The following is a 15,255-nucleotide window of genomic DNA, read 5'->3' on the forward strand; positions in this document are numbered from 1 at the left end:
ACTGGCCAAGGAAACTCTTTATTTTAGCTTGATGTCGTTTTTGTTTCTGTGTCGAGTATGTTTAAGTTAAAAGAGTAAATATATCAAGGGAGTGAGAATATCTTTAGTGAACATCGTGACGTTATAAACAGTCGATTATGTGTATGTGTGTGGCCAAAATCAAAGTGAGAAAGAGATAAATTTGGTTTGTCATGTTAAACCATTTCACATTGTGAAAATGTCAAACATGTCAAAGAACTGATATCGTATTTCGTAGTTAAATGCTGCATATTGAATATGACACTAGTTTTCCAAGTTAGGCTATTAAATGAACGGAAATCAATAGGGCTACAGTATTATGAACTGTTAAACTGTCCATGAAGAGCATAAAATGGCTCCATATACTGATTATTTTGGTATCCTGACATAAGAGCTTGAACATGTGACATGTCGGTCACTATCTCCGTGGATGAACACCTCACCATACATGGCCCTGAATCTATGACTGTGGTTATCGCCAAATTCAGGTTAAAGGTTGAGTCAGACTATGTGTGGGCTTAGTCTGCCCTCTGGTGGATGAGTAGAGAGCGGTTTAATATATAGCATTTCATTTATATGGTAAAAATAAACATAATATAGAAGCCCCACACAACATTTGCTCATTTGCATGAGCATACCATCATTTATTTACATTTACATTTATTCATTTAGCTGACGCTTTTATACAAAGCGACTTACAATTGCTATATATGTCAGAGGTCGCACGCCTCTGGAGCAACTAGGGGTTAAGTGTCTTGCTCAGGGACACATTGGTGTCTCACAGTGGATTCGAACCCGGGTCTCTCACACCAAAGGCATGTGTCTTATCCATTGCGCCACCACCACCCCGTCCCATCAGTAACATCCAATAGAAGCTGCCAATTATCATGACACATATCTCCAAACTCAGATGATAAAGAGATGAAGGGAAAGGAGGAGGGAGTTTAAAAGGAGAGAAGAATGTGGAAAGGAAAGGAATAAGAGATGGGTTAAGTGGAGGGCACTGGTGTAGTGTGTAAGGTACATACTTTCAAATGCACTGGAAGTCCCCCTTATTGACCATGAAATAAGCATGTTCTTGATAGAAGCTAGGAAACAGATTGAGTATCCACTTGAGTATTGTACTTTATGATTGCTAATAATGTAGTCTAAATTTGTAGTTTTGAGACAGCCTTATAGTGGCAAGTTTAGTAAATGTCCAAACATTTTCAGAATTGAAGTTCAAGAACACTGAGGTGGATGACCAAGTTTGTTTTCAATGAAATAAGAGCATGTCATTGTTAAACAATACCTCCAACCACATTGGATGAGGCTTATGGAAATGTTTAGGCAGAATAACCATGGATTCAATATTTATAAGGATTTTCTTCATCTTATTTTTCTGCCCTAAAACTGTCTGGGCATCAGAGACCATGTAGAGAACCCAAATTGGTGGGATGGTCAGAAATCCCACCCACTACTCAGGCGCATCGACACACATCAGTCGGACACTAGGTGCCGTCTAACTAAGCGCCTTTGCGTTTTGATTAATAACACTGAAACCATGCTAGAAAAAAATTATTGTGTCCTCTGCATCCTGAAGACTCCCTATTTCATTACCGTCTATTCCATTTTGCTACCATTTTGTACTCCTCATAGGCCATTTGTCCGATTTGCTCAACTTGACATGCATCATCTAGACTAGAGACCCTTGTGGCAAAAAATGTATCCATTTATCAAACCATTTAACACATACAAGCCAATGAAATCTGAGGGTGTAGCCCATCTTCACTAATTGGCGATGAACGCAAAATCCAAGAGGGCATTCTGTGTACGCACACCAATTTCCCATTGGGGGCGCTACAAAAGAAAATCCTTAACAATGCCATAATTGCATGGTTGATGAAGTTGAAAATTGGCAGGAAAATACACATCATCTTTGGTGGACGTCCTATATCCTCTAATTTCACTAGTATACACTGAAAAACATGGCCACCAGCAGCCAATCAAATTTCAGCAGGTAATAACGTCAAATCTGAATGGCCTGCCATTTCAAATTGACATATTCAGGTGTTCCAAATTTTGTACAAATTGGCCATACAATAAAACTATAACAAGCTATTTTACATTTTTGCTAATTTGTCAAGTTACCAGACATGATTAATTAAATGGCTGTCCATTTAAAATTAAGATTTATTTGTCTCTTTTTAGATAATTTGTAGTATAACATTTCTAAATGGTTTATGTACTTTTTCTAACATGATGTAGTTGGCTGTGTTAATTGTTTTGAGAAAAAAAAACTTGTGAAAATGTAATAACATTCACTTCGCTTTTTTTTTTTATTGCAAAAAGCTCACAAATCGACATTTTGGTTAAGATTCTGAAAAAAAATTGACAGTAATACAAATGTTTAGCAAAACATTTTCTTATCTAACTGCAAACATACAAAAAAAGTCATTAAAACACTCTTTAACAGAAATAATGCTTCAATTGTTAACAACATATAACAAGCAATATTAAATACACTGTACATGTTTTATCTGCATTCATGCCTTTTGAAATCTTAAATATGTATTGTGAGATCCAGAGTCAGTATGAACGCATGTCAAACGTTATACTCCTGTCCTTCGCAGTCTTGCCTGGATTTTCCAAAAGCAAAGCATAGCTTCTGATCAATAAATGAGTGTTCAATATGCTGCACAGTCCATAACCTAGAGACTACACCATGTGTACCATACATTTGGGTGGGGGTGTGTGTGTGATATCGTTCTGAAGATGGTTTAGTGCATAAAACAATCTCTGAGAAACATTTCGAGGATGACTACATTGAAGGAGAGTCTGGCCATTTTCACCGCTTCTCCAGTTTCTTAAACTTGGCCTCTGTGAATAAACACAAACAGAAGTTATTACACAAGTGAAATACAAAATACTGAAAGCTGCACATCTGAGTGTTATATTTATCTCACACAATGCGCTTGCTACTATTAAATAAGAGGAGCCTGAACATCTAGCTTGGTCTAATAGCGCCATCTAATGTCCATTATATCAGTTAACCATCATCTGTTCAGCTATTAATTCAGTGGTTTTTCATTTAAAGGGATATTATCCACTGGAAAGATGAATGTGTATTTAAAATGGGTCATTTATGTAGTAGAAATGTGAAATTATTTTAGAAGTGGGTGCCTTTTAGACTGAGAAAAGCCAGAAAATGTATTTTTGGCTCATGTGGATGAAAGACAACAACTCCCAGAATGCACTTGCTTCGCTGCCCTATGAGGTCTTTTTTTCCAGACACACAATACAGAAATCTCTCATCTCAGGGGGACATGAGGGAGGGAAGCACGGCCATTCGAAAATACTACCGGGTTTCTACTGATACAAAACTTAATGTTAATAGGTGAAGTATCCCTTTAATAAGTCTAATCTCTACATCTTACACATAATGAGTATTGCTTTAACGGTCTATAGATCGACATATAGAAAGAAACAAATTATTTCATAAAATTATTAACATCATAAGTGGTTGTTGAATAAAGTATCATAAATTACTGTCTGCCAACTGAAACAAAGGGTCTCCATGTAAACAGCCATCTACTCACTAGTCTGCATTCACAGGCTCATTGTGTTTATAATTTCACTCTTCTAACTCAATCCTTCAGGGAAAATGTTTTAAACAGAACCCGAAAGAGTTGATGCCTAGTGACGGTTACATTTTCATTCATTTATAGCCTATATTTAGCTTTTTACTTCCGCTGGTTGTATTTAAGTTTCCAAATTCATAAAGGTTGTGTTCATTTGTGAAGATTATCATGATAAACAAAATGTTTAAGAATCATAAACTTTTGTTGGCCACAGAGCTTATTTTCTGCAAAAGCCAAAAGATAACTTATTGGGTTATCATCAGGGGAACCAGGGTGATGCTAAAAATATGTCATCACTGCAGCGCTCTATATCTTCATGAAAATCAACTGGCTTTCTGTATTCTCTACGTTGGGTTAAGGTTAATCATTTATACTAAATAAGTCACAGTCCAGACGAGACTAATAGTGTCCTTCATATTTTTTAATCAAATTAAACACGTCTATATAAAATCATATAATAAAACATAACGCAGTGTTTTTCCCACAGAGTTCTTGGTCTTTGTACTCACCCAGTTTCTTTGAATATGTGTCTAGTTTATATGCAGCCTGCTCCAAAGCCGTAACCTGCTCCTCGATCTGGTTAATCTGATCCAGATAAGACTGCAAACCGCCATCTAAAGCCAAAAATGACAACATACTTTAAGATGATTCATATATATGGCTTGCATATTCTCTTTCAGCAAATCACAAAATAAACACTTGCATTGTAACAATGATGTTAATGAAACACTCTGTGTACTTTACCTCTAGATAACATTGTGATAGGACAATGTGGTTGCAAAATACATTAACATGAATAAACACATATGTTGGTTGATTTTATATATCGGAGCCACATTTCTTACACTTCTGATTGAGATCTTGCAGATTGCGGCTGATGTTGATGGATATGTCCTTCATCTCCATGTACTTCAGACTGGTGAGTTTGTTCATGTTCTCGAGAAGTTTGTAGTCCTCACATGTGGCTGAGTAAACAGGACAAAACAATTTACACACACAGATCTAGAAGTCTAACAGATTCATCATCATCATCATTATTATAATATTTCCATTACCAGTGAGCTCTCCTTGTAGGAAAACTGCCATTTTGTCAAACATGTCTCTGCAGAGCTCATTGATATCCGGCTCGGCGGGTTCAGTGGCCTCCTCTGCAGTCTCCACACCTCCTTCATCTGTGACAGAAAGCAAACTCTTTCAGTGTCCCAAAACATAGAGAGCTGTCTACCCGGGCACAACTTCTGGGCATTAAATGCAGATTCTAAATGCCTGATGGCTTAAATTGCACTCTGGGTAGGCAGCTTATTAGATTTAGAGACACGGATACAGTCTAGTTAGTTACTGTATACAAAACAAATTCTTTTCAATAGGAAGAGAAGTAGTCAAATATCCAAAAACAGGAAGAGAAACAGGTTGCATTAGCTTAAAAATAAGTGTCACGAAGTTAACATGATCAACAGCAGCATTGGAAAGCCAAGAATCACTACATGTAAGCTTGCAGTATACAGTGACTTGCATAAAGCTTGATTTATTTACAAAAGCAGCTCACTGTTATTACTCGGTCTTTTTGCTTTTTGGGTCTCTGTCGCATCGCTTGTGGCCGCATCTCTCCTTGGCTCGGGCTCGGACTCGGGTTCAGGTTGGGGTTGGGGTTCGGCTGAGAGGTTGAGGTCGGTCGGGGGAGCGGGTGCTTTACAGATACTGTCCATCGCTGCGGCCTCCTCCCCCGTAGCTGCCATTTTCACATTATCACATGACCAGAATCAGTTTCACGTGACTTCTCGTTTCCGTTTTTTTTTTTTTTTTTTTTTTTGCAGTGAAATGAAACCAATACTTAAAAAAATAAAATAAAAAAATAAAATCTGGCAAAACGAAACGGACAGAAGCCGATGTATGTATGAAGTGTGACGAGGACTGTTTTTTTTTTTTTTTTTTTTTTTTTTTTAAGTGCTCATAACGTTGCTCATATTTCTCTTGTATTTAATATTCTTTTTGGCGTGCATGTCAGGTACAATTTCTAAATTCGAATGTGAAATCTAAATGTGGGTGACTGAAGGTTATAGTTAATAAAGAATAGGCCAGAAAGCACATGTTTTATATACAGATATGGGTGGGGCTGCTTGACAACGCTGCCAATTTAAAAAGAGTGAAGCAAAGAACAATGAGCTGCTATAAGATGTATTTCCGGTTGTATGCATTTCAAAATAATGATTAATTCAATATTTGAACTCGGAATTCACGCCCTCATGTCTCATATATTCGAGCTATTATATATCCACATTGTACTCGTTTTTACAAACGTATTAGGATCAGGGATATATTTTCATTCATACTATGTGATGTTGAATGAACGTTTTAATTTATTTGTATTTATATCATTCAGTGTTACTTGCTTATCTACTTATTTCTTATATAGCATTACATTTATGGGCCAATTACGTTATTTAAAATAATTTGATAAATTCAAGACATATCACTTTATTCTATAAAACCTTTTAGTTTGAATTCATTTTTTAGTACATTTAAATAATACATATTATTTTATTGTTTTGTTATCTTAAACCCCCAAAATGTCAAGTGATGCAACTGTCCAGACAAATAAACAGACTAAGAAAACTTTTAAACATTTTAATAATACATTTTTTAAAAAACGAAATATGGATACTTTTAGGTTTGAAACCTTTCAAAAAAAAAATTAAAAAAAATAAAAAGATCAGTAGCCTAGTTTTTAAGCTGTTGAGATAATTGGAAAAACTTTTGTCCAGCAACTGCAAACATGGCTCTTTTATTATGAACTGATAAGGTAATAACAGTAAACATGATAATGCATCATCTAGACTCATCCTTGTGGCAGAGTGAAAAGGCTTGTAGATCTCTCTCAAATACAGGTAAAACTACTATTTTAAGTATTGAAATGTTTGGTACACTTTCCATGTTGGGTGGTACAACTACAGTATACATACAACTATTTGGTTGTACTGCCTGATATAAAAAATAAATAAAAAACAGTAAAAAAAAAATGAATTCAAACACTTTGAAATGTTATTTAACAACCTCTTTAAACACATTGTCCATGACTCAAAAAATGTACATCAGTTTTGAAAGGTTTTTTTTTAATGCATTTTTCTTATTCAGTATTATTTATAAGCACGTATTATATATGTTTTATTATTATTATGAATGCGTGTTTCTATAAGACCTTTATTTTGAAAAGTGTCCCAGCTTACACACACCCAGCAAGTCACTGGAGTCTCCAGCTTCACAGGCCTGGCTCTGGCCCGCTCTCAGCCCCGCTGCCCTCTGCCTGTGACGGGAATCCATCGTGACAGGATACCAGCAGCACCAGCGACTGTAAACATGGCGGCGTGCACAGCCGGATGCCTGTGCTATGCGAAGCCCCCGTACTGAAGCCCCGATCATCGACACACTTCCATGATGGAGACAGAGGAGGAGCAGCATATGACCACGCTGTTATGCATGGGTTTCCCAGACCCGGTAGCCATCCGGAAAGCCCTGCGCCTGGCCAAAAACGACATCAACGAGGCTGTCGCGCTGCTCACCAACGAAAGCCCGGGACTCGGATACGGCTACGAGCCGATGGAGAGCGGCACTTCCCCGGGCTCCGGCCTCAGCGGAGACGGCGAGAACAGCGGGCGCACGGGCACCGGAGGGTTTGATCCTCCGCCGGCGTATCACGATGTAGTGGAAAGTGAGGTATGATTATGAAACGCATGCATATGTGATAATTTGCACGGCTGCTTGAGGCGGAACCACCGGGGCTGTCAAAAACCGGAGGGAAAGGCGCACGCACGCCTTTAACGCCCCTGTGTATGCATTACCTGTTGTGCTTATGCATGCAACACCTGACGGGGATGTCGAGATATTGTCTCTTAACCTTAGGATCCTTGTGCATGCCATGCAGTAGCAGATTACGAATGAAGTGTGCTGTGCTGCCATGGGAATGAAGTTGTAGGATCTTGGGGGATGGGTGTCTTGGATTGCCTTTAAATGCACGACCTGTTAGAGTGTTTCTTTTTGTGTTGAACGTAACATATTAGGCCAATGGAGTATTTTCCCCTCCTGATTAATAATTAAACCAGTGTCATTCTTTACTAACAGTTGAGCAATAACAGGAAATGTGTGGCTGATGATTTACATCGTTGAACCATCAAATGTCATTAGACTCCAGCTTGTCATCTGTTATATTAACAGTTGCAGGCGATATTGACCAGTGTTACTGGGTTACATTTAAGAAGCTGCTGTGTATTAGCATGTGAATATGAAATGACTTTTGTGGGCTTGAAGTCTTTCCCACAGGTCTCGAATGGTTATGTTTACTGGATTTGGATAAACGGCTCTAGTTTTGTGTAATTCTGTGATAAAGCACGACTGATTTTTGAGTCTGACATGTAGCCGTCAGGCTTTGTTTATTGCCCAACTGTTGCAGTGTTTCTTTCGCTATTTACTTCATGGCTTCTTTGACCTGTTGGTCAACCGCAGTCAGAGCCGAACACTAAAGTGCAATGATTTCAAATGTCAGGCCTGTCAGGCACAAACATTACTTCAACTATTGTTTTTATTAGTGTCAAGAAAGCTTGTAATTTTTTTTAGCTTGTAACACTCTAGTTCAACTACAGTGAAATAGGTAAATAGTAGTTAGTTAAAGCTAGCTACAAGCTACAAGCTAGCTACTAATAAAAAGTCAAAGGGATAGTTCTCCCAACAATGAAAATTCTGTCATCACTTACTTACCTTGTAATTCCAAACCTGTAAGACTCATTCATCTTTGGTTACAAATGAAGATATTTTAATGAAATCTGATAGATTTCTGTCCCTCCGTGGGCAGCTACGCAACTACCACTTTCAAGGCCTAGAAAGGTAGTAAAAACATCATAAAAGTAAACCATGTGACTCAGTGGTTTAACCTCAATTTTATGAAGCAATGCAAGTGCTTTGTTTCTGCAAAAAATATTTATAATTTATCCCTTTATTTATAAAATATTAACCTGCAATCCGTGTTCATGAGAGCACCACGACACATTGACATGAGAGCAGACATTGTTGCGTCGATATGCGTTGGAGATTAATATTTTGTAAATAAAGTGGTAAATGATGGGTTTTTTTTTGCACAAACAAAGCACTCGCGTTGCTTCATTATAATTGAGGTTAAACCTCTGGAGTCACTCGAGATTACTTTAATGTCTTTAAAACCTTTCTGGGGCTTGAAAGTGGTAGTTGCGTAGGCTGTCAGTGGAGGAACAGAAAGCTCTCAATTTTCAATAAAAAGATCTTCATTTGTGTTCCGAATATGAACGGATCACTTCCGGCTTTGGAAAGACATGAGGGTGATCATTTTATTTTTTGGGGTCAACTAACCTTCATTGCAGCTCTGGGTGGGGGAGTATATAGATCTATACATAAATAGATTCCTTTCGAATTATGTATAGAAAATCGGAAATTAATGTGACTCAGCTAAATGAAGCTTTAACACTCTTTGTGCTGCAGTTTGTGATGCTGTTGCAAATTATGGAGGATATTTGAAGTGCTTCCACTTTCAAATGCGGCCTGTTTATGGCATAATATGTTTATTATTTCTTCAATTAATCAAAGAAGTTACAATTTGTTTTCTTTTATAAAAAAAATAAAAATACCATCCCAAATCCTGGCCAATGTTATCATCCAAACAGTGTGCCAAATTGAAGGCTATGAAAACGCATATAGTGAATGTATCTATCTATGGTATACATTATGTGAAAAAATTTGTAAAACAAACATTACATAAAAATTTTTTTTTTTTTTAAATCAGAAGTTAAAATCATTAAATTGAAGTTAAATCACTAGGACATTTTCTTAAAAAAAAAAAAAAAAAGCACAGACTACATAGAAATGATATTTATATATTTATAATTTATACCCCATTGCAATAGTCCCTTTAGAGACATTGCTCTCATAAAAAATTAAATTTCTTACATCATGTAGATCTTTAAACCCACTAAGGTCCAACAACAGATATTTTAGAGAAATGTATATTTTAGTCAAAATTTCAAGCTAAATAGAATAGCTTCAGAATTGTTAGTCAATATGAAATGGAAATTGCATTGGTCTTTTCATCCCAGTTGTGAGATATATCTGAGTGAAATGGCTTCTTAAATGAGGGAAAAAAATAGGACTGGACTTAATTTCGTCCATTGAGAATTGATTAGATTGTTGTCGTTTGCTAATTGCTGAAATCTCATGTGAGTGACATATTGCTGGAGGGAGAGAATGAATGTGTAAATCATTTATAATAAACAAACACTGCATTTCAAAAAACAGTAATACTTGTAAAATTTGTTTTCATTGTGAATTTAAAATAGCAGTTTGTTCAAAATGATCTGCAACAGCATGGGAAGGTTTGAGCATAACTACTGGGCGATATGGCAAAAAAAAAAAAATGCTTTTCCATATCATACAATATCAATATTTATCACAATATTAATTTACCTACCATTAATGGGGAAGGAAATGCTTTCCACATATTTGTTAGACTTTGAGAATTAATATAAACATGTAAACTTGTTTGTTCAAAATTAAACTCCACATAGTTAGGCTATGTTCACACTTAGCGTCTTTTTTGACAAGAAAAAGTTGACAACGGCGTTTTTTTAGCAGAAAAAAACGCTGGCAGCGTTCGGTTACAAATAGCAGCCGAGCGCGTCTTTTGTGGCTGGCGCATATACTGACGCGTCTTGACCATGCGTCAACATACGACGAAAAGGGTACCCCCATAACGTCCATATGTGACGATTCGGGTTATGGGTAGGTTTAGGTATGCGTTAGGGTACCGCTAGGAGGCGCTGCTGGTGCGCTTCTGTCTGCGTCTCATATTGACGTTAAAGGGGTACCCTTTTCGTCGTATGTTGACGCATGGTCAAGACGCGTCAGTATATGACGTTTTGGGGTGAGACCGGGCTGCTATAACAAGAGCTGCAACAGTAGCCTAGTGCTGTGTGATGCAAAAAATGTAGAGAAAGAGAAAGTTGGCTTTTGAAGTTACCGGGGAGGAGAATGTCGGTTCACAAAGACGTTTGTGGGTGCACGACAGACAGTTGTTCTTGTTGTTATGGAAACGACAGGTCTCGCTACTCGCTTGTCATTGGTCAGCTGTCAAAAAGGCGCTTGACGTAGGGCGTTCTTTTCAGAAAAGTTGAACTTTTTTCAACTTAAAAAGACGCTCTGAGCTGCAGAAAAAGACGCCGGCGGTGGCGTCTAAAAAAGCGCTCAGGACTTTTTTGAAAAAACGGTTTACTCCATAGGGTTATAATGTAGAACAGACGCTGGCAGTTTGAAAAAAGACGCTAAGTGTGAACATAGCCTTAGCTACCTTTTACATTAAATCCATTTTATTTCCCCCCCTAAATTCATTTTTTTCCTTTTTTGTGGGGATTCTGTGTTTTATGATTTAATACAAATTTATATAATGTAATCAAGCATTTAAAATGTAATCAAATGAAAATATAACAATTCATTTACAACAAAACATTGTTATTTTTGTTCAAATAAGATGCTGCAAATAAGATAGTGGTATATTTCTGTCATAATTTCTTGAAGTTAAACCGAACTTTTATTTTGTTGTGAATATATTTCAGTTTTAGTTTAAGTCAGTGTGAATTTGACGGTAGTTTTTCCCACATAAAACGGTTTAAAGCTTGTGAAGTGATTCGCAGAACAGCTCTCGAGATGAATTTCACCTGTTCATGTCCTCATATATTGAGACGGCAGATGCTGAAAACACCGTCAGCGTCAACTACTATGGTTTGTCTTTGACTCTGAATAAACCAAAGCATAACCTGTAGTCGTCTTTCAGACATGATAGGCGGATATATGGCCATGATGATTGAACGGAAATGTTATATAGGTCTAGCCGTTCTGTTCCAGCCCTGTTTGTAATTGCTTCATGTAGAAATGCCACTGTAACAAAAGAAATTCAGATGACATTTAAACCTAGTCCTCTCCTGTCATACTCCCTCTATGTCTTTAGTTTGTCTCTTCTGCCTGAAAAGTGTTGTTGGATGACTGGTAGGTTTGACAAAGTTGAATGGTAGTTGTGTAATGCTTTTGGCATTTGGGAAGGGTAGTGGAATTAGGGTAGGGAATTAGGAAACCATATACTGATCAGTGTTTCCCACAGGATTTTGTAAGACTGTGGGGTGAACCTCTGTTCCCTTTTGGGGGTCAGGTGGCAAGAACATTATGTACATTTTAAAGGTACAGTAAGCGATTTCTGAGAAACGCTATTGCAAGTGGATCAAACCGAGCAGCAAAACACTTGTAGCCAATCAGCAGTAGGGGGCGTGTCCACTGTCCACTTATGATGGGGGGAGAGAGAGAGAGAGCAAGAGGGAGATTTGAAAAAAAGAGATGGCTGAGAGCAGGGCTGGGCGATAAAGTGATAATGATAATTATCGTAATGTAATCATGTTCCTCGATAAAATAACAAGAGTTTGTTAAATGTTTGATTCGGTCGAGAAAGACGTGTATAGACATGTGCCGGTATTCGGTAATGCGATAAATCGCGGTAATGAATAAGCACGATATTATTGTTATTGCGGGCACTTCAAAATACTGTGAAAAATAAAAGATCAGAATTTATATTTATCGAACGCGCATTAGCTTATTTTCCATCAACCGCTTAAACAAATACTGCGTATGCTGCGCGAAACACGTGCGCACTCTGATGTAATGAATCCTCACATGGAGAAGAAGCATAGCGGAGGAGGAACGCTGCCGTCGATTTATCCCCCTTCTAAAAGCAGGGCTGCCAACTCTACGCATTCAGCGTGAGACTCAAGCAATCGACACTTTTCACACGCTCTCGCGCCACACATCCATTTTCTCACGCGGAGCAAAGAGGACACCGACAGACTAGACAGAGCAGGGTACTTTTGATATGAAAAAAATGTTCAGCTCTCAGGTTCTGTCCATTTTATTACGAAATTCAGACAATAAATACCGTTTTGGTGCTTGTAAATGTGACGTGACCGATCGCTGTAGCGCCTCAGTTCAAGTAAACCGATCATCTGTTACTTTTTATTTAAAGATACAGTACAACTTACCGAAAGGTTTTTATGCCTCATACATAATATCGATCAATCAGTGTTTTTCAACCACGGAAAGAGGTCAATAAAGCTGCAGGTGAACAATTATGCCATTTAATGACCAGCACGTTAAAAAAAATAGCTATAGAGAGGAGTATTTTGCTAAATATGTGCACTATATTACATTTGTATTATATTTTTACTTGTGTCATAATTCTTATTATAATGAAAACCAAATTATATTAATTTGTTAATTTTTAACCTTTAATAATACCAGCTGATAGGGCTCTCTGTATGTTTGCAGCATTATGTGAGATATATTTTTTCTTGTGAAAAATTTACATGTAGGCTATCTTCTGTAGCCTATACAATATTTATCCGAAGAGTCAATATTGAATCAAGATTGAAATCAAATCTCAAGAATTGAATTGAAATCGTGAAAATTGTGTAAAATTCTGTTTAGTTACCAAATGTTTAGACAATCACAATTACACCTATTGTGATGCAAGTTGTTGTTTTTCTATATTCCCCCCAATCCATCCATTTCTCTTGAGGAATTAAAATATCGTGATAATACCGTATACCGTGATAAAAGCTCAATCAATTAATCGTAGCATGAAAATTTGATACCGGCACATGCCTAGACGTGTATCAGATCATTATTTTGGATCAGTGCATTTTGTCTTAAAGTGACAGCAGCCTAATATTCCTGCAGCCTAATATAATCAAACCAACAAAAGACAAGGAAATCACTTACTGCTCTTAACTGAGTAGCTTTTGTAACTTTAATAATGATTAGCCTGATTTTTATTATACAGTGAAGAATATATGAAATGTTGTTTTACATTTCAATTTCTCTACCAGAAAACTACTGCTAAACCTACTGGAAAAACCTGAAAAGGTTTATTTAAGTTTATTTTATTTGTGTCTTTGCTCTATTGTAATTATTTGTGGTGTTGCTTGTAGATAGATTATTTGTTCTTATTTTCTTTATTTTTATTTGACAGTAGCCATTTTCCCCTGAACATAGCACATACCAATACCGTGACATTAAAACCGTGATAAAAACCAAATTTTTAAGTAATTCAAACCAAGTAATTTACTGTAGTAACACTATCTACACCATGGTATTGTGGCAGATATGTGGGATATTCACATTGAATGTTATTATATTATTAATGTAGACATGTATTAAAGGAGTAATGGAATATAATTACAGTTATATTACAGTTAATTACAGCTATAGCATGCATTTATACTAAAACATTTTACCATGACACTGATGTCATATGCGTGGTTTTAACTGTGGTTATTGTGATCTAAATTATCTAGCATCGTGGATGGTGTCGGGATGTTAAGTGAGCTCTTAGATTCAATGCGTTACCCGAGTATTGGATTTTAGCATGGCTTATTTTGCAAACAGCAGAACTCTTGTCGACCTCCTTAGTGGGTTTTTTTAGTTATATTTACAGCGGAAGCCAGAATGAGTCCTCACTTCAGCTCTGTAAACCACAGCGGGAGCTGGTGAGCTAGATTTGCTAATACTAACGTTAGCGAAACACGTTTCTTCACAGTTTACATTCTGAGATAACACTGCCATCTAGTGGTCAGGTTTAAACCGAACACAAAGCCACTGACACCAAACTTGGAAGTAAACAAATAAATAAATATCTATACAGTGGTTTTGAGAATTGATACAGTATCAACAAACATAATATTGCGATATTCACGTGTATAGATATTTTCTCACACCCCTAATTTGAAGGAATAGCACAATTTTCGATCCCTGTTTTAATTTAAACTGTGAACTTCTGTTGTGCTGCACTTTGTTTGCCACAAAAACTAAAGGAATTGTTCAAATGTAATTGGATTACATTTGAAAAGATTAATTAGATTTGTTAGGTTTTTGTGCTTAAATGAATTACCATAAAATTATCATAAAACAGAATCCAGAAAAATGTAAATGGGCGACTCAGAATTTCAGGAAAAACATAAAACACATTTCATAGGGCACTATTATTGTTAAAATGTTAAGAAATTGTTACATTTGTATTTGAATTCAATTGATTAGACATCCTTTTTGATTATTAAAATGTAATTGAACCATTGAAGTACTGGAAAGATCCAGATATGCCTAGCTGTTTTGTTTACCCCTGGTCTTGCATATAACAGGTTTCAAGCAGCATGTATCGAGACTATAAATAGAGCCAGCAGGCCTGGTCTGGAGGGTACTGGTACAAACACACGGGGTCTCCAGTTACCCAACCACTCCGCCCAGCACTGCGCAATGCAGTGGGGAACAACAAACAACTTGCTCAAATCACAACTGTATTAGGGGTAGGTCTTACAAGAGAAATGCATTCCAGGTATTGGGCAACAACCACCTCGCTCCGCCTAGACACTGATGCCATACAGGCATATGGGCCATTAGTTCATGCCTAGGGAGGTTCGAACCCTTTGAGGTTGTATGTTTAGCAGGCAACTGGCTGTGCGCACACACCTCACCCTATTCGTACCATGGCAACAAGTTTGGAATGTGCCAT

General features: G+C 37.1%; 2 protein-coding genes across 6 annotated transcripts in view; one reads left to right on the forward strand and one right to left on the reverse strand.

Moving 5' to 3' along the window:
• Window positions 1-2,312: 2,312 nt before the first annotated feature.
• bloc1s2 (biogenesis of lysosomal organelles complex-1, subunit 2) lies at window positions 2,313-5,413 on the reverse strand. Of its 2 annotated transcripts, none has more exons than XM_082146940.1 (5): window positions 5,194-5,413; window positions 4,694-4,810; window positions 4,484-4,603; window positions 4,148-4,252; window positions 2,313-2,877 (listed from the first exon to the last, which is right to left on the reverse strand). In XM_082146940.1, exons 1-5 carry the CDS (start codon window positions 5,372-5,374, stop codon window positions 2,846-2,848), a joined length of 555 nt encoding a protein of 184 aa, XP_082003066.1. In that variant the 5' UTR covers window positions 5,375-5,413; the 3' UTR covers window positions 2,313-2,845. The 2 variants fall into 2 exon arrangements, with proteins under 2 accessions (XP_082003066.1, XP_082003065.1); XM_082146939.1 differs by having other exon boundaries at window positions 5,185-5,410.
• Window positions 5,414-6,425: 1,012 nt separating this feature from the next.
• Window positions 6,426-15,255, forward strand: part of usp24 (ubiquitin specific peptidase 24) — a 68,118-nt gene continuing 59,288 nt past the window's right edge. For 2 of the 4 annotated variants that reach the window (XM_082146750.1, XM_082146752.1), the window contains exon 1: window positions 6,426-7,349. In XM_082146750.1, the coding sequence (XP_082002876.1) occupies window positions 7,068-7,349 (282 nt within the window). In that variant the 5' untranslated portion in view covers window positions 6,426-7,067. The remainder of the gene's footprint in view (window positions 7,350-15,255) is intronic. The other 2 variants (XM_082146751.1, XM_082146753.1) reach the window with 1 other exon arrangement.

This window comes from Leuciscus leuciscus (genome assembly GCF_965113295.1).
Source record: "Leuciscus leuciscus genome assembly, chromosome: 19".
NCBI lineage: Eukaryota > Metazoa > Chordata > Actinopteri > Cypriniformes > Leuciscidae > Leuciscus > Leuciscus leuciscus.